Source organism: Sardina pilchardus, chromosome 16, assembly GCF_963854185.1.
Source record: "Sardina pilchardus chromosome 16, fSarPil1.1, whole genome shotgun sequence".
Taxonomy (NCBI): Eukaryota; Metazoa; Chordata; class Actinopteri; order Clupeiformes; family Clupeidae; genus Sardina; species Sardina pilchardus.
In genome coordinates this window covers 9,628,346-9,652,247 of record NC_085009.1, presented here as the reverse complement: position 1 = coordinate 9,652,247, position 23,902 = coordinate 9,628,346, and the positions used below count along the sequence as shown (strand labels likewise).

Genomic DNA, 23,902 nt, shown 5'->3' with positions numbered 1-23,902 from the left:
ATGAAAATTCAAATTTGACAAATTATTTTAGAAATGGATTCCAAGTTAAATGATGATCATGCGTCATTAGGCTACATAACATCGCAAGCAACGTTACCACTTCTCACAGCACTGGCAAAGTGTTTTCAATAGCTGAGGGACAGTGGTTGTCATTATATCGTTTATATGGGCCTATTCCGTGCTACCACTTTTAACGCACAACTGAGAAATAGGCGATTGTTATTAATCAGCTATAAGATGCTGCAACCTATCCGAAACGTCTACCAAGCCTTCTCTGGGTCTGTACTAGGCTATATCTTGGGTAGGCTAATAGTTTACAAGCGCTTTTGCACACCTCTTTTGTGGGGACAGGTGCGTTGGAATAGGTTTTAACAAGTTATATACTTAAAAGAGAGAAGAGAGAATCCCGCACACTGGCCATTACGCATGCAAACTTTTATTCACAGTATTCACAACGTTTCCGTCATAGACCTTCCTCAGGTGAATTTATGACCGAAACGTCGTGAATACTGTGAATACAAGTTTGTATGCGTAATGGACAGTGTGCGGGATTCTCTCTTTTAAGTATATCTTGGGTATTGCCATCAATGTTCAAATAAAATATATTTTCCTTTTTCATTTAATTCGCCCAGTTCCCAAACGTTGCTGATACTAATATGCAACTGCATGTTTGTGGACATCGTGCCATTTAGGCTACCTGTGAGATTATTATGTCAGTCAGCTGCACTCTCTCACGTCCTTTACAGCATTGATTCCCAGGGTCGGAGATTTTATTTGAGTCGACCGTATAGTGACAATTTAGGCAATACCTACTTTCTAAATATGATCAGCCGCAGTTGTAACGAAGGGGCATTGAGACCTGCTGCGTCTACTGATTAGCAGGTTAATCAGTGGCGGTTCTAGACTGAATTACTCCCCGGGCGAGATCCCCCCCAGCCCCCCAAAAGTTTTTTTTTTTTTTTTTGAGACGCGAATATTACAACTAACAAATATTCACTATGTACACATAAGTGGCAAAATATAACTAACTTACAATCATGGCAAAAGACATGCTTACAGCACTGCCAAATGAAAATGAGGCAATCTGCGTGGTAGCACACATGACGTGCACACATGACGATTCTCTATAAAAAAAAAAAATACTGTATTGCAATGAACAAAGTAAAGGCAAACAAATGTGGATGCAATATGAGTCTTGAATTGGATACCATACAGGAGTTTGCTAGGATCTCAAAAACATATTATGAACGTGCCTTGCCATAGAGAAACACATGATAACGTTGGATTATGAACATATGCTATTATGCCACACAAAAACATGGGGTAAGTGGAGCTAAATTCAGTTATTATTTTGCTGTCACTTCGTCTCTTGTATGGCCTAGAAGGTTGTATTTGGTATCTGCAGTGCCGGTTCAGACCTCCATGGGGCCCTATAGGCAAAATCCTGCTAAGGGGCCCTCCTTACTAGCTGAACTCTGAGGGCCAAAATATAACCATTTAAAAAAAAAAAAAAAATATATATATATATATATATATATATATATATATATATATATATATATATATATATATATTTAATGTATATTATGTGACATAACAGTGCTCCTAATACAATCATTCCAAAACAGAAATGACTAAATATAATGTTTTTCCCCATAAAGGACCTTCACAGCAAATGTTAATATAATGTATAAATAGGCAATAAAACTACAGTTTTGATACTCAGAAATGTGTGGTTTGACACTTGAAGTTATGCAGTTTCTTTTGTAAGGGTCTAGAGTCTAGACCGTTCTTCACCTGTGTGTCTGCAGTAGGCTAGGCTATACGAGCCAAAGACATAGCTACTGAACTGGCTCCCCTGATTCCCTTCAATATCTTTTCAAACGTATACTATTTTAAACAATAATTGTAATACTTCATATGTCTAATTTACGATATGTATCTATTGCCCATGCGGCACAGCGAATCAAAGTTAATAGGCCTAAAGGCTACTTTGCATATTGCATACGTTCAGTTGTAGGGTATCTAAACCAACTAAAGCTCGACTAAAATATTGTAAACCCATTTATTTAAAATGTATAGTAGCCTATGGGAAGAGTGAAATCACAGATTCGTTTCGACTTGTTCTCGCATGTGTCTGCTGAAAAACTGCTTCATCCCGAGCTGCACGTAAATATGAGCACATTTAAAGAAGCGGGTTTTTTTCTTCTTCTTTTAATGTAGCAGTCGCCGTCAAAATCGGAACATGGGATTATACATTATCACAACTTTGCCATGACTGGGAAAGGCTGGCAAGCAAGCCGCAGACAGATTCACTTCAGATTCAGGGGATTCACTTCCTTGTGTGGTCGACCTAAGCTAGGTCAGCAACACTCGCTGGAGCATCATGTGTAGACATCAAACCATGAGACGAACGCAAGTTTACTCAACTGCTGTTCCGGCTTTCCATTCTCGTTAAGTTTCTTCTTTTTTTCGGATTCACGTTTCACTTGCGTAGTGTGCGTATAGGGAGAACCGGCCCTGGGTATCTGTGGATAGCTCTAGCTCTAGCTCTCCTCTTACATCTGCCATGCGTGCCATATCTTTCTGACTGATTTCTTGAGTAAATCAAACGAGAGTAGCCTAAGCTATATGACATTATTATTTGTTTGTCACTTCGTCTGTTTTATAACACAAAAGGATCGATGTATTTGGTATCAATGGAAAGCTCTGTTTCTCCTCTTTCATTTGATATGCGTGCCATGTCTGTGCGATGCCGGGGCCGTGAGTAATTCAAGCGAGAGTCCCGGAGCGCGAGTGAACGCAGGGCAATATAGACTGTAAAAATAATATACTTTGATTTAACTTCATGATTTTATTTTATTTTCATACTTGATCGTACAGACAAGTGTCTCGTTGGAAAGCCCCGCTTCTGCTCTTTCGTGCAATATAGGTCTCATCTCGCTGCGACTAATAATCGCGGAGCAATGTAACATACAAGAATGGGTGTGTTTTTTGACGCACTTTGCGTCAGTCGGGCTCATAGGGTTAAAGGGATAGTTCGGATTTTAAGACACGAAGTTGTATGGGTTCCCTGTCAGCAACGTAGTGCATCAGCACTGACTTACCCCCGACAGCGTCCTGTGAGCCGAGATCCAGCCGGTTTTTGATCGTTTTTGATGCCGGACTATTTTCTTCAGCAAGTTTCTGGGGTCACGAAAGTAAAGTGTTTTTCTTCTCAAAACCATATGCGTTCAACAGAGTGATATATTTGCACCACAAAAACGTTGTCCAGCTGTCAGTAGCGCGCAGTGATAGGAATCGCGAAAAATAAGTAAGTGATAACGAGGTTTGAATTTTTCCTGGACAACGTTTTTGTGGTGCAAATATATCACTCTGTTGAACGCATATGGTTTTGAGAAGAAAAACACTTTACTTTCGTGACCCCAGAAACTTGCCGGACTACTTTCTTCAGCATCAAAAACGATCTAAAACCGGCTGGATCTCGGCTCACAGGACGCTGTCGGGGGTAAGTCAGTGCTGATGCACTACGTTGCTGACAGGGAACCCATACAACTTCGTGTCTTAAAATCCGAACTATCCCTTTAAGCGCTCGTGCCGCCCCTTACAAGATGCCGCCCCGGGCGACCGCCCGGTTCGCCCGTACCTAAAACCGCCACTGAGGTTAATGAACTGCACTCATAGGACTACAGATATTCGTTTGTTTAGCTTCAAATATCGCTTCGTCCGTCTACTTTTAAATAATATGACGCTGAAGCCCTGGCAGATGCGTGTTTGGTCCTAGCAGCCAGTGGCGCCTGCTCAGCTACGAGTACCGAAAGAATCTCCCTGTGTATATATTCACTCCATGTTGGCCTACCATAACTTCCCAGCTATTTATCTCTTTCTGTAAAATAACTACATGCATTTGTTCAACTTTATGAGCCAGAATAACGTAGCCTACTAGCTGGGCTGTTCGGAACGCACACATTTTGTTTGCGCACGAGCGAGAATGGCAGCGTTTAGTGCATCTAAACACTAATATAAAGCCTATTTTTATTATAATCGTGGGTAAGTGTTGGGGCGCCAGGTAGTGGTAACTACCACATCAGAATATTGCCACAATGTTCCTCTTGTTCATTCACGTCTGAAAGTGCCACACCAGTCAGCGATATAGTTTTGAGTTAGTAAAACGAAAGTTTTTGCGTTTGTTACGCACAGAGTTGGGTGGGCCTGACTGACAGGTGGACGCATAGACATAGAACGCGTTCTATGTCTATGGGTGGACGGGCCCAGGCCCATCCGGGCCCACCCGTGGCTACGCCTATGCCTTCCTTCCTCTTTAACCGTCTTGTTCCTGAAAATACAGGAATAGCTCAACTTTCTAGCTCTGCGTGCAGTATATCAGACAATTTATATCAGGGTGGAACAGGTCTGTTCCCTCTCTCTGCAGTCAAAGTCAATCAAAGGGCCTACAAAATGGAGATGACTGAGGCAATTATTGAGAGAAACGATGATGAAGAAAACACCCAAGATTTGGAAATACACACCAGTAAGACTTTTATATCCAGAATTAGTGAAGAAGCTAATCTTGTAGTAAATAATAAATAACTCCGCTCATTTATTGATGTAGGCCTATTAATGTGGCTAAGTGCTTTCATTGTTAATTGTATATTAGACCAACATTATAGAACATGTTTAAACTGTAACTGTAAGATGATCACAATTGGTTATTTCATATATAATTATGAATTGATTATTACAACTTCTGATCAGAATTTCACAGTTTCAAGTAAAACCTTTATACTTTTATTTGATTGGCAACAGATATGTAGAAGTTTATCTTATCACCTACCTAGCAACTGCCGTGCAACAGCTATGACCCTAGACCACATGTGCATGTCTAGTAGTTGCAGCCAGACCCATATTGTCAGTGAAAGAAAAACGCTAAAGATATCCTATCCAACTCAAACTGGGCGAAATAGAAAACAAATCTGAATTTAATAGAAAAGGACAGCAGCAAGAAAAAGGACTCCAGTCCAAGTGGGAGTATGTCTGTGTCAGAGAGTGCATCGTATACATTACATGTTTTACATTTATGCATTTCGCAGACGCTTTTATCCAAAGCGACTTACATTTGCCATCTATCAATTACATCAAGGCCATTCTCCCCTAGAGCAACTAAGTGGGCACAACGGTGGCAGCCGGGATTCAAACACACAATTTCTAGGCTACTAGCATAATAGCCAGGTTCCTTAACCACTACGCCACCACCGCCCCGCACATCATATAGATGTGAGACAATAGGAAATGTGCCAGCACTGTATGGTACATTATATGTATGGTTTATCCTTAACCCAGGCAGAGACATATTAATCACAATAAACATCATTATTCTACTTCCATCTTTTTGGTCTTAATTTTCACTAATCAAGCAAAAGCAAGGGACACGTTGCATGACCAATCTTGTCCATTCTCAGAATCTCAGTACATGATGTAAGTGAATCATTGGCTCAGTGTGTTTACGATATGCTCTGTATGTCTTCAACAGGACTCAAGCTGGCTACAATGTGTTTTGGGGTGCTATGTGTTATTCTACTAGTTGTCATCATATCATTCAAATCGCACAGCAGCAACAACGCGAGCTATGAGACATTTCAGCAACAAACCCTCGACAACTTGACCCATGAGATAGTCCAATTACAATCCCGCTACAATAACCTGACCATAGACAGAGACCTCGTACAGACACTTTTCTACAACCTGACCCTTCAAAAGTCACAGTTAGAGGACAAATTTAACAACGTGACCAAAGAAAAAGACATCTTACAGACCCTTTACGACTATTTGAACACAGAGAACTCTCAGCTACAGAGCCGTTACAACAACTTGACGAGAGAGAGGGATGAGCTGAGGAGCCAACGTGACGTATTAGGTGAGTAAAAATGTAATGTTTGTCAAAATCTTGTACAAAAAGCTCATGGAAGTGTCCTTAAGCCTGTGCTAGTGTTCCAACGTCTTCTTTACAACTTAATGTCAGGGTAGCATGGCTTCTATATATTAGGCAATAGACACATGCATTATCATTAATGTTGGATGTCTCACATTCATACTTAATGCATCCCTGCCACTGGACATGCAGCCAATGTCATGTGACATTATTCCTTATTAATCCTCTGAAAGTCTCAAAGTGTCAAACATTTCTTAGTGTCAAGGCGCATCAAGGACGGATGGATTCGCAGAAATACAAGTCTCTATAAAATCAGTATTACGAAAAAATCCTGGGGCGAAAGCCGAAAATTTTGTTTGAAAATGGGGACAGATCTGGTGATTGTGAATGATGAAAATGAACAGGTGAGATTGAAAGATATTTTGCTGAGGTTCATAAAAGACATGATCTAGTGTACACATACCTTGATTTTTTTTACTTTTATTTTCATTTAAGAGTATGATTAGTTGACCTCAACATATCAGCGTATTGTATTGCATATACATGTCACTTCACAGCAATTCATAGCACCATACAAGAATCACTGGATTGGTCTTTCGGATACAGAAGAGGAGGGTGTCTGGAGATGGGTGGATGGCACAGTACTGACAAACCCGTAAGTAAACACATCTTTCTTATTTCAACATAGTATTGGTGCTCAACATATTATTCAATGTTGTTTTTCTGGTGGAAGCATGTGTTGGAGTGCTCACTGACAGAGCCTACGTATTTAATCTATAGCTACTGGGCACCTGGTGAACCTAATGATGATGACGTCGAAAAAGAGGGCGGTGAAGACTGTGCAGAAATCTCTTCAGATGCTACAGACTTTTCAAAAGCTTGGAATGACATGCTGTGCTCAACTGCATTTCAATATATTTGTGAGGACCATATTTGAGCATATTAATATCCTCTGAATTGATTCTCTTCCTGACTGTAGTGCATTATAAAAATGTCTTTTGCAAAACACGATGGGGAAAAAGTCACCTTCATTCCTATCTTGCAATGTTAATCCAGCATCCAGTTAAAGCAAAAGTACACATTGGTAATGCTAGACTTGTCTTCGCTGATGACATTGTGTCTGATGTAAATACTGTAGTCCAGGCCATGTAACCTCATCATTACCAAACCACAACCACAGAATACAAAGTGTAAATTTTGCTGTCAATAATACATTTTGTTTGTTTGTTTGCTTGCTTGATTAAAAAATAATAATAATAAAAAAAAAAAAAAGGGGGCAGCCGTGGTGTTCTGGTTAGGGCTTGGGGCTTGTAACCGGAGGGTTGCCAGTTCGATCCCCGACCAGTCCACCACGGCTGAAGTGCCCTTGAGCAAGGCACCTAACCCCTCACTGCTCCCCGAGCGCCGCTGGTTGGGCAGGCAGCTCACTGCTCTGGGTTGTGTGATTCACCTCAATGTGTGTTCACTGTGTGCTGTGTGTTCACTAATTCGGCTAAATTGGGTTAAATCACGGGATCAAAAAAGTATATATTCTATTCTATTCTATTTTTGCTTCACTGCAATAATCAAATAGCCTATTTTTCATAATCAGTGTGTTCATATAGCCAGCTAATGTACTTGTCAATATTTTTTTTACCACGATCATCATGTGTAGGCCCATGTTATTTTGGTATTGATAGTTGATAGACAGGGCATACTGTAAATAGATTATCTGTTAATGCTCATGAGGTTTTACACGAGCATTTAGAGCCGTGATGTGTCAAAGATGAAAAGTCCCACTGTGAGAGCTTTTGGAGTTAAAAAAGAAAGTTAAGAGTTTGGGAAGTGCAGTGTGTGCTGTGTCCATTCCATTGCAATGTCAACAAACCATCGATAAAAACATAGACAAATTAAAAATGTGTCATGAATTTATAATTATCTATAAAACTATAAGTGTGTGTGTGTGTGTGTGCGTGCGTGCGTGCGTGCGTGCGTGCGTTTCTGTATAGTTGTGTGTGCATATAACATAATAGAGGCCATAGTGGGGTAACATCTGTTGCTGAAACAGAAGTGAAGGGTCAACACAACACTGGACACAACACTCATGTGGAAGGGCCACATGAAACTTGAAACTAACTCTCGTGAGGTAGCCTACCTGGTTGTGGAGACCTTCTGCCATTGGTTGACATGGAGGACCCTCTTGGACCGTCTTGAGTTCTCATCATCCAAAACAAGAGCATCACTCCTCAGAAGAAAGAAGGGGTCAGCTCTCAACTGCTGCTCTATAGGCCAGTCAATCTAGCTCAAAAAAGGGCCAAAAATGAAACTGCAGTAGTAATGGTTCATACTTTTTATTGATCCTTAAACCCTCCTACATCACATATTAAAAATCGACCCATTTATATTTAGTGGAACACACTTTTTTTTCAAGGTCAAAGGTAGCAATTTCCAATGCATTTTGCCATTGGGATTTACTACAGGTGAAATGGGTAAAATGTTAAACACACACACACACACACACACACACACACACACACACACTTATAGTTTTTTGCATGCCAAGTCACATAAGGAAGATATTGACCTTTAGGCTGCGTTTAGACTGCAGATCGGATAGGCTCAATTCCAATTTTGTGCTCATATCCGATTTTTATTGAATGTTTACATCTACTTACGCCAGTGACCCAAAATCCGATCATGTGTGTTTACATGCCAGACACTAGAAATGGCCCGCATGCGCATGAGCTAAAAGTTTCTCACTTCAAACTAGCTTTACACAAAGACTTGAGAGCTATGAAACTTGACCAGAACATAGTTATACATCTCTACTCCATGAAAGTTGAAACAGAATGTAAAAAAATATGTTGTAGCCTAGTTTGTTAATAACTTAACTTAACAGTGACATATAAGCCTACCTTAATTGTTACAACCTAGACGCAGCCATAAAAAAGTGTGGTACAGTTGTAACAGTACAGTGTCATGGTTATAACAGTGCTAAAATCGTGAATCCTATAACATATTTTAACACAAAACACTGCTAGATTAAACAAAGAACATCTGTTTTCATAAATAATCAACAAAAAAAGTCCAAATGTATGACTGTTAAAGCTAATTATTGTATGAGTGATTAGCCATTGCTGACTATGATACGGTATTATGCTAGCTCACAATAACCTTTAATAGGCTTATTTTGGTCATATCTGTTCAGTTGGCCGTGCCAATATTATTATAAATCATGAAGAGACCACAACGTGTGTATCCAGTTGGTATCGGTGTCCCTTTTATTAAGTGACCCCGCCTTCCAGTCCCCAGGTTACATAACAAAGGTTCCCCCTCAGTAACCATAACACTACATCCCCCTTTCTGACTAGGGGGGTATTCCATCAACCTCGCTAAACAAGGCGGCGCTCAACAGAAATAGCCTGGCTTGAACTAGTGTAGACTTCCACTTGAAGCTAAAGCCGTTCCATTAACTCAAGTTAGCTGCATCTTGCCCTCGTTTATTCAAACGAGGCTAAAATCAGCTTCATGTCTGCTCGTGCACGAGGTAGAAAAGTAGACCAAAACCATAGATTGACGAAAAGACGATACATGTCGTAAAATTAAGGCAAACTAGAAGATTTCAGTTCGATTTACAAGCGCCATCTACAGGATTTTCATCGGAAGTAATCAAATTGAACACGAGAGAAAAAAATAGATAGGCCTACAGTAGTTGCCTAAAAAGGGGAATAACGAAATCGTAGGCTTACTGTAAATCGCTAAACAGTAATTATGATGGTTTGAATTGGGACTTTGATTGTCTTCACTCTGAACAAAACGAGTGAATAAGTAGCCTAGGCTATTTAAACTCAAAACAACTTTGGCAGCTATTCAACATTAAAGATAACCTACGTTCTATTAAAAGGGTTCACTCTAAAATATTTTTTCGGTGGTCATAAAATAAATTAGTATTGTCCTGGGAGTATTGGGAGAAAACCTATTGTCTCCCATAAGCATTAGTTCTGCCAAAGTGTTTGTGATAGGCCTATATACTGTAATTATCTGAAATGCAATATTGGCTTTCAATATGTCATTTCATATTTAATTTGTGTAAAACAGTTGGTTTGATATCTGAACTATAGGCCTAATCAATAGACTATATGAAGCGGTTTTAATTATTATAGCCTTTACAGAATTAGGCAGGCTGGCTTGCCTCATCGTATAGCCCACTGACAGCCTGCGTATACTGTCACTGAACAAGCTACTGTACATGACCCTTTATCAATAGTGATGCCTTTCATTAAAGAGTATAACTAAACATAGCAATATTAATGTGTTAACATAGCCTATGTAAATTCATCGCATGGGAACCGAACCCGAGAACACGCAAAACATATCACGGCTGATATCCTGTCATGCTGCGCATGACACCACGAAAGTTGTAGTTTGTGCAGAGCCGCAAGATTCCTTGGACCACACACAGATCAAGTTCAAACAATGTAAGTTGCATAATTTTCAGAAATTCTTTGAAACTTGCGAATAGGTAGCCTTAATCAATGCTTGCAACACTGTCGGAAAAAAGTTTCTCCTTCTATTTTTTAAGTTGTAGGCTACAGGTGACGAAAGCACAGGTTGACGGAACCAATGGTTTGGGACTCGTTTTCCGACTGGTGTTTTTTTTTTGCAACACAGATTAATGTAGCTCGGCAGTTAGCCTGCCACCGACCAGGTTAGTTTAGAAGCATATGTTACCCCAGCAACTCAGCTGAGATTCCTGTTAGCGGGAGTAATGGAACTGAACTCTCTCTAAAATTAGCGAGGCTTATCAAAGTTAGCCGCGATTTACGGTTAGTTCGCTTGATGGAATACCCCCTAGGTGATGCTGTTCATGAGAAGACAGAATAAACATAAAATTCTTACTGATGGAGATACTGATACTAAGAATCTTAACAAAAAGTTATTCACTTCATCTGACTGTTTTACCTTAAATCATTACTCAAACATAAACCATTTAAATTGCATTAAATTCCATCTATCTCATTTAAGTAACCTTTTCACTGAAAATGCTCATAACCTACTGCTTATAACCAGTATTGGGTAACATCTATTACAAATGTCAAAATGTATGACCGTAACAGTTAACATTCTTTAACTCATTTTGTAAACCCATAAATCTCAAATAAAGTTTCAGGTTAAACTGTTAACTCATTCAACCTTAACAAGTGATTACATAAACACTTTTCAACAGATATCTTCATTTCTTTTTTTTTTCTTTTCAAACCTCCAGTCTATTTGCAAACATAGTCCTTCAGGTACACTGGAGGTGCCCTCACTCTGGTGGCTACACTTCTTCCTGTGGGAAGTGTCTGCTGACCGGAATCACTCCCGGCTGCTGGTGAGGCAGGCGTGTGCGCGCCGGCCGGTGCATCTTCTCCCTGTGTCTCTGGCTGTAGGATGGTGGGAGATGGTGGCGCTGTAGGGGTGCGTGAGAGATGGTACCTGTTCCGTCGCAGCGTGCCCCTCGGTGTCTCGACTATGTAGGACCGTGGCTTGCCTGCATGAGACACCACAGTGCCCCTCTCCAGGATGTCTTTGACCCAGACATGGTCACCTTCCTGCAGTACCGGCATGTCGTGTGCTCTGTGACGACGATCGTAGTTCTCCTTCTGTTTCTTTTTGTACCTGAGTTCGTTTTTTCTCAGATTGTCCATGTCAGTCCAGCCTGGTTCAAGCTGGGATGGGATGACAGGGACAGGCGTTCTGATTTTTCTCCCCATGAGGAGCTCGGCTGGACTGTGTCCATTGGCAAGAGGAGCAGCACGGTAGGCCATGAGAGCAAGGTAAGGATCCCTCGCTTTCTTTAGAAGTGCTTTGATTGTTCTTACGGCCCGCTCCGCCTCGCCATTGCTCTGAGGGAAGTGGGGACTAGACGTCACGTGGTCGAAGCCCCACTCCTGTGCGAATCTCCTGAAGTGCTCAGAGTTAAATTGCGGCCCGTTATCGCTGCGGACCACGTCTGCTATGCCATGACGAGCGAAAATGGATTTGAAGTGCTCGATCACGGCCTCAGATGTGGTGTGTGTAAGTTTGGCAACTTCAAAAAATCTTGAAAAATAATCAACAACGACTAAGTAATGTTTGTTACTATCAGTCTGAAACAGGTCTGCACCTACAGTAGACCATGGTCTTACCGGAAAGTCTGTGGGTTGCAGCGTTTCTCTGAAGTTGACTCTCTCACGGATGCATGTGTCGCACTCCTCAACCATTTTTGTCAGTGCTTTGTTGAGGCCTGGCCACCAAACTGACTGCTTAGCCCTCTCCCTACATTTTGTGAGTCCCAGGTGGCCCTCGTGCAGTTTCTGTAGTATGTCATCTCTAAGTGACGCTGGGATTACTATTCTACAGCCGTAGAGTAGCAGACCGTTGTGAACTGTCAGCTCACCTGAGTAAGGCAGATAGGCCTGGAATGCTGGCTGGATGGAGAATTTATTCGGCCAGCCCTCCTGGCAGTATGTTTTCAGTGTGTGGAGAAGAGTGTCTTTGTCTTGATGTGCCTGAATTTCTTTCAGTCTCTTTTCTGTTGCAGGCAGGTTTGCAATCACAGAGTTCACATACAAATTCACCTCTTCCTCCTGCAGTCCATCAGCTGTGCTACGGACTGGTGCTCTGGATAGCACATCGGCGGTGGCAATGCTCTTGCCTGGCACATGTGAGATGGTGTAAGAGAATCTCATGAGCCGCATACGCAGGCGTTGTATGCGGGGTGGCAGTTCGTCCAGACTCTTTGAGCCTAGCAAGGGGACTAATGGTTTGTGATCAGTCTCTACATGGAATTCTTTTCCAATCAGGAACTCGGCGAACCTCTCGCAGGCCCACGTCGTAGCCAAGGCTTCCTTTTCAATTTGAGCGTACCGCTGCTCGGTGTTGCTCAGCGCTCTTGAAGCGTACGCTACTGGCTTCCAGTCTGATCCTGCTTTTCGCTGTAGAAGTACGGCCCCCATGCCGTAGGACGATGAATCTGCTGAGACGAGTGTCTCTGCATTTGGGTCATATAGGGCGAGACCCGGTGGTGTTGTCAGCTCTTCTTTGATTTTGTCAAAGGCTTGTTGCTGTTGGGGCCCCCAGGCCCACATGTTGGATTTCCTCAACAGGTCTCGTAGAGGACGCGTCTTCTCGGCTAGATGAGGCAGGAATTTACCTAGGTGATTGGTCATCCCCAGGAAGCGCCTGACCTCACTGACGTTGCTGGGCTCTGTCATGGCTTTGACAGCGCTCACCTTGTCGGGGTCGGCGCTGACCCCAGTGGCCTCAATGACTTGCCCCAGGAACTTTATCCTGCTCTTTGAGAACTCACACTTGTCATTGAGAGTCACTCCAGCCTCCTGCAGTCGTGTCAATGCCTTCCTCAGCCTGTCGTCGTGCTCGGTCTGCGTCGCTCCCCAGATGAGCACGTCGTCCATCTGGCACAGAACCCCTTCCAGTCCTTCCAGGATGCGCGACATGCGCTTTTGGAAGTGTTCTGGGGCAGACGAGATTCCGAAACACATGCGATTGTAGCAATACCGCCCATACGGTGTGATGAACGTGGTGAGGAGAGAGGAGTCTTTGGAGAGTGGAATCTGCCAGAATCCTGATTTGGCATCAAGTTTTGAGAAAACCTTGGCGCCTGCCAGCTGTCCTAATGTGTGCTCGACGGACGGCAAGGGATGCTTCTCCCTCATCACTGACTTGTTAAGCTCTGTGAGGTCTGTGCAGATTCTGACCTTTCCTGTGCTCTTGGGCACCACGACCATAGGTGCACACCATGCTGTTGGCTCCTCCACCTTCGATATCACTCCTTGCTGCTCCATACAACTCAGCTCCTCCTTGACCTTTGGCATGAGAGGGAGCGATATGCGGCGTGGTGTGGAGAGGGAAAAAGGCTTTGCACCCGGCTTGAGTACAATGGTGTACTCCCCCTCCATTTTACCTAGCCCTGAAAAGAGCTTTGGAAACTCACTTTTCACAGTCTCTGTGCTGTCTAGGCTGATGTTGTTCACTCTGGCGACCAGCTGTAGCGACATGGCAGCTGATCCGCTGAGAAGTGGTGTGCGCAGTCCTTCCACGACGTACACCTCCTCGCGTGTGCTGTGCTTGCTGTTGCTGATGGTAGCTGTGAATTTTCCTTTCAGCTTTAACGGTAACCCTCCTGGTCCGTAGAGGATCTTTTTTGCTTTGGCCAGCTTGCTGAACTGACCCTGGACGTACAATTGTTCTGGAACTGCTGTAACGTCCGCTCCAGTGTCTATTTTAAACACTGTTTTGTGACTGTCCACTTTCACTTCAGTGATCCATGGATTGGCCCCTGTGCTCTCGGACACAGAGCCTAGGAACGCGACATCCTCATCGCTGTTCTCATCGTACTCAGCCACTGCTGCAACATTCACTGCTTGTCTCTTTTTTGTTTTGCACACTCGAGCGTAATGCCCTTCCTTTTTACATTGGTTGCACACAGCGTCTCTCGCTGGACATTGTTGTGGATGATGCCCGCGAGTGTCTCCACATCTCATGCACTGTGCATTTTTTCCCTGACCGTGCCCGGTCTTCTGAAATGGCGGTTTAGTCATTTGTTGCTTCTTCCTGAAGCCCGTGGCGCAGGCACCGCGCGCTTGCACACTGTCCACCTGCGTGTTGCATGCATCTGCTTTAAAGTTCGTATTCAGCATTGCAAGCTGCTTTTTGACACTTTCGCTTTGGCGTGCCTTATCAATCGCACTGTCCATTGTTAATTTAGAGTCCAATTGCAAATGCTCTGACAACTTTTTGTCTCTCAGTCCCACAACAAGACGATCTCTCACCATTTCGTCGTGCAGAACACCGTAGCCACAGTGCTCTGCTAGGCAATGCAATGCAGTGTAAAAACTGTCTACAGACTCGCCAACTTCTTGAATTCGCATGTTGAATCGCGCTCTTTCAATTATCACATTCCTGCGAGCAGTGAAATGTCCGTCCAGTTTATCAATAACTGTGTCGTACTTTATTGAGTCGGCTGGCGTTAGGTGCAGGGAAAGTAAAACATCCTCTGCTTCTTCCCCCATCGAATATATCAATGCATTCACCTGATTCACCTCATCTTCTTCCTCGAGTCCAGAAGCGATGCGGAATCTTTCGAATCTTTTGATCCATTTCGTCCACTCTTCGGGCTTGAACGTGAACTTCTCCGGTGGAGATACTCGGTAGTTAGCCATGCCGCCGCCGTTTCGGGTATGCTAACGCTTAGCACAGACTTGATCTCGTCGTAGCGATCGACTCGCGTTCAAACTTAAGATCACTCAGCACGCTCTACCTCTCTAAAACACTGGTACACTAAACTTATTAAACATTATAAACGTCCGACTTGACTTCTGACACCATGTTCAGTTGGCCGTGCCAATATTATTATAAATCATGAAGAGACCACAACGTGTGTATCCAGTTGGTATCGGTGTCCCTTTTATTAAGTGACCCCGCCTTCCAGTCCCCAGGTTACATAACAAAGGTTCCCCCTCAGTAACCATAACACTACAATATCGACTTGATAAAACCTGTTAATATAGTTGATGAACTGCTTATTTCTTACATGTCTGAAGCATTTGGTCCAACACTGATATTTGAAGTTGCTGTGTGTTAACTTTAATTGGGTGTGATCGCGGCACATAAACATAATCCATAACTTTTTTTTAAGTAGGCTAGGCTAAAACGGGTCTCATTTAAACATCACATTTCAGAAAACTTACAATACAAAAAATCTTTGCCTTAATGTGAGTAAACAACTGTGAAAGTTAAGTTGATATAGTTTAACATTTTACCCATTTCACCTGTAGTAGGCTAAATCCCAATGGCAAAATGCATTGGAAACTGCTACCTTTGACCTTGAAAAAAAGTATGTTCCACTAAACATAAATCGGTAGATTTTTAATATATTAATTGGATATACAGGGATCACAAAAAACATGCAATGTTGTGCCTTCTGAAAAAACAGAAGGCACAACACCCGCCACAGTAACTGCTACCATACCTGTCTGTTTGAAGAGACCGTGTTGTTTGAAGACATCACACAGGTGTTCTCGATACAAGCTAATGCGCAGGACAAGAATCTCAGAGCCCAACACATTCTCTGGTGCTGAGTGTTTGACTACTGCTGCGTCCTGATCCTGAGCTGCTGTTAAGCGCCAAAATCAACAGTAAGATTTTGTTAATTACGAGATTTGCATCGTAGAAATGTTTGAAATAGCACACATTGTATGTCATACTAACGCTAGTTTGAGCACGAACCTGGCAAGGTTATAGCAAACTTAGCTAACTAGTTAGCTCCTACTTTTGCTTTAGCTGAAGTTGGCTAACCATGCTGACTGAATTCGTTCCATATTTAACGTCAACTAAGGTTAGGTCATGCGTTGAGGATGTCTGTTCTCTTATCAGCGAATTTGATTGATTCAGTTGTGTTAACATTAGGTTATGGGAAGCAGGTTGTGCGTGTATCAATTAACTAACCTTAACGTTAAGACGGTTATTCATTGGTTGAATCGTTATAGGGATGAGACTGTAAGATGAGCTCGCACAACTGTATGCTCATTTGCTGAAATGTATGCTCTATGTGACTTAAGAGATCGGACAGCACTTTGCTTATTGATACTTTTTTCTTTTTTTTTTTTTAACTGTGAATAAATCACAATAGAGAACCATCGCAAACGAAAAGGTAGCGCAATATCAGTGTTCAGAAATGGCCTCTGGTTTTGGAGCGACCTGTAGCCCAGGGACACCTTACAGGAGCCACGACGTACAACCAGATGAAGATGCTTGTGGTAAGATTGTTGAGTGAACACATCGCTATATTGCTGATTATGTTGTATATACTGATTATTATTATTAGGAATGTATACATCATACACATACATGTAAATTAAAAAGTTGTTCATATGTTTATGTTCACTGTAGAGGGTGATGCCTTGGACCCAGACAGGCTGGTGAAGTGCCCTTATGACCCTAACCACATGATCCGTCAGAGTCGATTTCCATATCACGTTCTCAAGTGCAAAAAGGTTGGATTGATGGTTGTATTGGCCATCTGCATACATTTTCCATGTTGACATTAATTGCAAATGATCAGAATCAAGGGGTTATTGGCGGTTATTGCACTGTGGTTTTCCCTATGCTCTGTGACAGTTGGAAGATGTTCATCACAGCAACTGCCAGGGGAAAGAAGCTGTCTTTGTGTTGGCTGGTTTTGGCAAACAATGCCCTGTTGCGCCTAGAGGGAAGGAATCTGAACAGTTTGTGTCCAGGATGTAAGGGGTCAGCATAAATGTTTGTTGCCTGTTTCCTGATCCTGGAGCGGTTCAGGTCATGGGTGGAGGGGAGGTCAGCACCAATGATCCTCTCTGCAGCCCTCATTGTCCGTTGTAGTCTTGTTCCCTTCGGTGGCCGAACCGAACCAGACAGTGAAAAGACAAAAGGGCTTAAGGCGCTCAGGAATCTATGAATTAGTACTCAGGTGCCGTTCTACATGCCCTGATGAAGGCCAATATGGCCGCAACGCATAGGCCCATGTGCTTTTAAAACTACTTGCCATGAACCATTAAAGGCTTTTTGTATTTTACAGACAGTGATGGAAGTGCAGAGGACAGGTTGAATGATGGCTGAGTAGAAAATGATCAATAGTTCCTTTGGCAAGTTATACTTTCTGAGCGCTAGTACTTCTGGACCTTGTTTTTGATATACTGTAACACTCCCCAGCTTAACCTGCTGCTGATTTGATGATTTATGACACCATGATAGTCGTATAGGATTTTTAATCTAGATACTTTCAATAAGGAGTTTGGGCTGTATTTTGCAGTAAAGTACAGATACGCCAGCAGTAGGAGCAAGAGCTGCTGTTAGTTGGTGGTGTGCAACACTGTTTTTTACAATTGCTATTAGAATGTAGACCTAAAGCAAGCTTGTATGGGCTCTGAGCACTGTCTTAATTGAAGTCGGCAAACCATCCTGTTTGTTGACAACACTGTCAACAAGCACCCAACAAGGATTATAAAATCGAAGGGGCAAAAAAAGATGATTAGTGCTGCAACAGCTCATTAGACAAGAAATAATGGCCCACTAATATAATAGTTGATCTTAAAAACGGACTATATAATTGATGCATTTTCGCCACCTACTGGCAAATGCATAGAACACAACAATCCTATTGTTTGTGTCGTAGATGTGGAAAGCTAGATACCGCATTGGGCTCCAAAACGTATGTAAATAGCGCCACCGTCATGGTGGGGGCCACAATCTCTGGGGGCCAAGGGAAAAACATGTCTCTGATTGGAAATCACACAGATGTCTCTGTGTTGCCCAGAGACAGTGAGGTATTTCCTCTCAGCAATATGGTCGCCGTGTTCCACCTAATAGAACTTGACAATGTGTTATCCAGCTCTCTAATATCTATGGTTTGTGTACCCTGTAGCTTCCTTTGGTTGTTTTACAATGGATGCTGCTGCATGGATAAGGCGAATGTGAAGCTGCCAAAGGGATGGGGTGAGAGATTATTTCTATTGAGGTGGGATGATTCACATTTTATCCACTTGTGTGTGTTGAATGTAGAACCATCCAGAATTGACAAGTGAACTGAAATGCTGTCCCTACAATGCACGACATATGGTGATGAAGGAGGAACTGTCTAAACATATGGCCACCTGTGTTGATCGGAAAATGCAGGAAAACGGTATGGTCTCCTTCATTTGCTATGTGGGGTCTCTCTCTAAACACTTTTGTTTGTGTCTGGAATGAAGTTCTGAAATGTGAGTAATTGAGGTTCATTCTCTTTTCCTCCACTAGAAAGGGCTGGAAAATCAGATGTGCTAAAAAAATATGATGTACCAGTCAACACCATGACTTTCCCCACCAGCGAGGACTGGGAAAATGGTGAGTGAATATATAATGAAATATATAATGTAGCTTTTTTACATTGGGTTCTGCCACTCACTTTTATGTCGCTTAATTTTGCCTACTACTACTAATCAACAGAGGAAGAGACTAGCACAACCCTGTTTGTGTGGGGGGTGACTTCTCAGATCCGCCCCAGCCCCAGGTACGTTTATCGGATAACCATTGCTGGGGGTCTTTCTGGCTGTTGTGGATGTTTTGTATCAGTGATGGATGATGTTTCCAAGTGTTCTTTAGCATCTAGACAGGCGTCCATATGTGCACTGTTTGTGTTGAATTTAGTTGATTTTTTATCATTTGTATGTCTAGTATTCTTCTCTGTCCCCACTCTTGGTTACAGCCAGGGTATGATGGTTATTTGCAGTATGTTTCAGATTGAAGTAATAATGCTTTGTCCATATTCTCTTTTGCAGTCCGCAAGTCACAAACAACCTGATTCCTGGACTCAGAACTCCACATGTTCTCCCATGGAAATCCCATGGCTACTAGAAGTTGTTACTGTTGGTCAACAAATCTGTTTTTAAAAGATGACTTGAGTAAAGATGTTTCTAAAATGAATCAATATTGCAAGCTGATTTTCATATATGGTTTAGAGTCCCCCTCCTTAAAATAACATTTCCAGAATCACTTTGATGCCACATAAACTCTTCATAGGGCAAATGACACTTCTGCCACACTCTGAGCAGAATGATTCCTAAATTCTCCTAGACTAGATTTTCAATCAAAATGCCGATAAAAGCTACCATTTCATAGCTAGAGGTTATGATGTTATATGGTTACAGTATATTCACTGCACAGATGCTGCATGAACGCAGTTAGATTATGATGAATGGTGTTAAAGTAGTGTAGTAGTTAGGAAGCTGGACTAGCCACATAGTTAGCAACTATAAATAGAACACCTGTTGGAACCTATGAAACACCTGTTATCTTACTGTGTCTCAATTTAAAATGGCAGATAAAGGGGTCTATTGATCTACTTCAACACACAGCTTCACAAGACTTGGTGCGAGAACTCTGTTGTGTTTGAAAGTCACATTAAGTGACCTACAGCACTGAAATGTGGTCAGTTTAGAGATGCTTATTATAGGAAAACAAATAAAAAAAAATACAATATTGTAGATCCTGTCTGAGTTTTCCAGTGAGTTCAAGCTTTTGATTATAGGCCAAGCTAGCTGGGAATGGTGACCTCTGAAGCAGGCGTTGTGCAATTTCAAAATGTGAATAAAATTGATATGGCTTGGGGGGACGCTGTGGCGTAGCAGGCTACAGCGCCTGTACCATGCATGTAGCCTACGAGTCCGAGTGCCCACGGGGTCCCAGGTTCAATTCCAGCCTGCAGTCATGTCCTGATCCCACTCCATCTCTCTCTCCTACTTACTTCCTGTCTACTCTTCACTGTCCTGTAACAATAAAAGGCAAAAAGGCCAAACAATATACTTATAGGCCTATATTATATATATATATATATATATATATATATATATATATACACAGCTTGTTGCTATATGCAGTCACTTAAAGTCATGGGGTTCAATTCCCAGCTTTCACTGCTGTGCCCTTGAGAAATGCAATGCCCTTCAATGTAATTCAATACAATACAATATAAATCATTTGCAATACAGTACAAGACAAAACCAATAATTAACATTAATAAATATTTTAACGACCATAGTAATATCTATGGGATTAATCATTTCACATGTTTACGTTAACCAAGATGTTTTTGAGCTGTTTAGTTTTTTTCCCTGTGCATTTTATTAAGAAATGTTATGTACATGTAAACTCTCAAAAACTAGGAAATGGGGACTCTTTTTATTTACTCGTTTGAATTTAAAAAATCCCAAAAATAATCACATTCACCAGCATAAAAGATAATTTCATCTGTAGACAGTACTGGTCCTGATCTGGTTAATGTTTCAAAGTTGCTCCGGGCACTGTGGCTCTTGTAATATGACACGCAAGTTAGTTTGGATATAAGTGTCTGCTAAATTAAATAATGTACACTGTTTTGAGTTATGGTGCTTGTTGCAAGGATAGATAGATTGGTAAAGTAATTTACGAGAAACGCCACGGAAAAGCACGATGCGCAACATTTGTCCTTACATAATTTCCGTACATGCTGCAAACTTCCCTGAAGACCTGCATCGCAGAGGAGAAGCAACGCTCGTTTTAGACATTCTCTTGAAGAGGTATAGTGTATCGGTGTCATTGACGATTTTACTAATTAGGTGATTAAATGGTCTTACTTTAATCTTTTCCAAAGAATTGCATTTTGCATTGCAGAAACAAGTGAACTCGCATAAGACTGTTGAGAGTGCGCGTGCGTCTGTGCATTGCAAGGTAATGTAACTCCTTAAACTGGATTTCGCTGCTCTTAGTGCTATGTATAAGGTAAAATGTATTTTCTGTTGAGGTTACGGAAATGTCTGTATTAAGCTAACCAACTAACAGTAGATAATGATGTACAAGTTACCATACTAACTTTACAGTAAAGATGAATCATTTACATGGCACGTGAAAGTCTCAGCTTGGTTTTTAACTTAACGCTGCTAACATTGAAGGTGCTGCTAAGTGTGGAGACACGAGGCTGTATTGGACGAAGCTGTGCTTACTTATTAGGTAAGTCCTTGCAGTGAATTATTTACTAAAGTATTCGGACACTTTGAAAACAGTAAAACTTTACTTTTGCTTGATGTTTGCAAATCAAAGGTAGAATGGCCGCTGGTTTTGGAGCAACTTGCAGCCCAGCGCCACCCCACCTTATTAGCTTTAGCAGCGCTCAGTCGGAGGAGGAGGCTAATGGTAAGTCTTTAGAGTTTTAGTTTGGAGTATAATTCCCACACGTAATGTTGATTGTGTGTTTTCTGACCGCTTGTCCACTATTACGGGGATGGGGATAAATCCTGTATGTGAATATTTATTTTCATGTTCATTCTAGGGGATGACATTTGGAATCCAGATAGGCTAGTAAAGTGCCCCTACGACCCCAACCACATGATTCGCCAGTGTCGCTTTCCTTACCACATATTGAAATGCAAAAAGGTTGGAATGATTGAATTTACGACTGGTGTTTTTTTTCCATCAACGTGTACTTAATTTGTTGAAGTTGCCCTTCATTGCAAAATGTTAAGATTTATGGCAAACATTCAAGGATTTCAATGTGGAATCTTCTCAGCAAAGTAATTACTGGATATGCCAGTCTGCCTTCTGTGCTTACCATTAGCAGTTACAATGTAGACCTAAAGCAAGCTTGCAAAGGGCATATCTTTTATCTGCTTGAGTGTGATTTTAATTATTTCTTCATGTCTTTAAATCCTGCAATCCATTTAACCATGTTGATATAGAACCACCCGGAAATGGAGAGCGAGTTGAAGACATGCCCTTACAATGCGCGGCACATCATTCTTAAGGATGAGCTATCTAAACACATGGCTGTCTGTGTTGATCGGCAATCGGTGATCGATGGTAAAGTCTCCTTCAGCTGTGTAATGATAGAGAGAGAGAGAGAGAGAGAGAGAGAGAGAGAGTGTGTGTGTGTTTAATTGATTTGTTGATAATTTGTCAGAGGTTTATTTGCCAGAGAGTATATTTTTCCCCAACAGAACTGGGAGGTAATTCCGAGGTGCAAAAGAAATACTCAATACCGGTCAATACAACCGCTTTTCCGACCAGTGAAGACTGGGACAAAGGTGAGTCAGGAATCTGTAGTTGAAGTTCAGACTTTTAACATTGTTATTCTGTCTTGAAAGAAAAACGCAAATCTGAAGTCACTTTGTCTGGTCTAACTTGTTGACGTCTGACCTACAGAGGTGGAGACTGCCATTGCGTCTCCGTTTGTGTGGGGAGTGACATCTCAGATCAGCCACAGGTCAGTTTGCCAAGTGAGCTCGCCGGGGTCTTCCTGGCTTTTTTTGGGTGTGTGAGATTCATGAGGAGATAAAATGTTTTTTTTTATTCAGGGAAGGATGAAATGTTGATATTTGAATTTGGTCCTTAGCTGAGAGCCTCTGTACATGCAAGCTTAATGGAAGAAGCAGAGGTTTTTTGTCATGTTTACATGGATTGAATGTATAAACTCAGGTTTAAACTTGGGTAACACCAAGCTTGATGTTGTTAGCAACATTACATCTCTAATGATGGCTCCAATATCTCCTCATATTCTTAACCCATTAGTCTTTTCCTTCAGAGAAGGGAGGGTGACGTCGAGGTGTCAAAATGTCGTACCTGGGAGCTAGTCAGACTATAGAGTCTATGGGTGCGTTTCATGCAGCGTTTATACGTCCTCCCTCGCTCCTCGATGCCTCAATCCTCACTGATCTACATAAAGAATGATGGGGGGGGAAACAATGGGATAGTCTATCCAGTGTTAGTTATAGATCAGTGGGAACGCCCCTCGAGGATCGAGGATCGAGCATCGAGGATCGAGGAGGCATGATGAGAGGCACCCTATAACCCCTTCCTATATTCTCTTCTGCAGCCCGGAAGTCATAAACAATCTGGCTCCTGGACTTCGCACCCCACACGTGCTCCCGTGGAAATAATCAACATATGTTGTCTTGTGAACTGAGACCTGCAGACGTGGTCTGGAGTAACAGGTGCATGATCGTCCGCTATTTTCTTTTATTAGATGCTAGAGTATAAAAAAGACCACAAGGTGACATGTATCTACTCTGGATCTTATCAGCCTTCTTTTTCAAGGGGAGTTTCAAGAAATTCAGGGACAATTTGTTTATTCTGAATGGTTATTCTGAATTAGGTAATAATGTTAATGTCCGCTTTTGTTTTAATCTTAATTAGGTGCCTTGATATTTAGTGTTTTTTCCTTGAAGTTACGTTCAAAAGACACATGGGCCTAGTTAAAACTTCTGTGAGCTTTTAGGGTGAATTGTTGATTGTTGACACTGTGTAAATGTTAAAAACCAGGCCCACGTGGTTAAAAAACCATGTATCCACCACCACCCCTTCCCCAAAAGAATAAATCATTTATTGAACAAGATTGGTCTTGTATATTTATGGGTGAATGCAAATCAAAAACTCAGTGGTCCTTGGTAGTGTCAATAAATAAGACCT

General features: G+C 41.9%; 2 protein-coding genes across 7 annotated transcripts; both read left to right on the top strand.

The window, feature by feature from the left end:
* Positions 1–4,397: 4,397 nt before the first annotated feature.
* Positions 4,398–23,822, top strand: LOC134060325 (gametocyte-specific factor 1). 6 transcript variants are annotated; one of them, XM_062516990.1, is made up of 9 exons: positions 4,457–4,531; positions 21,116–21,172; positions 21,394–21,451; positions 21,542–21,634; positions 21,771–21,874; positions 22,177–22,297; positions 22,435–22,521; positions 22,640–22,700; positions 23,310–23,822. In XM_062516990.1, exons 1-9 carry the CDS (start codon positions 4,493–4,495, stop codon positions 23,371–23,373), a joined length of 684 nt encoding a protein of 227 aa, XP_062372974.1. In that variant the 5' UTR covers positions 4,457–4,492; the 3' UTR covers positions 23,374–23,822. The 6 variants fall into 6 exon arrangements, with proteins under 6 accessions (XP_062372972.1, XP_062372974.1, XP_062372978.1 ...); XM_062516994.1 differs by lacking the exon at positions 4,457–4,531 and adding an exon at positions 20,921–21,021 and having other exon boundaries at positions 21,096–21,172; XM_062516993.1 differs by lacking the exon at positions 4,457–4,531 and adding an exon at positions 20,933–21,021.
* Positions 15,893–19,390, top strand: LOC134060091 (gametocyte-specific factor 1-like). The gene is made up of 7 exons (XM_062516695.1): positions 15,893–16,089; positions 16,584–16,710; positions 16,844–16,947; positions 18,491–18,611; positions 18,725–18,811; positions 18,914–18,977; positions 19,246–19,390. Exons 2-7 carry the CDS (start codon positions 16,629–16,631, stop codon positions 19,319–19,321), a joined length of 534 nt encoding a protein of 177 aa, XP_062372679.1. The 5' UTR covers positions 15,893–16,089; positions 16,584–16,628; the 3' UTR covers positions 19,322–19,390.
* Positions 23,823–23,902: the final 80 nt, after the last annotated feature.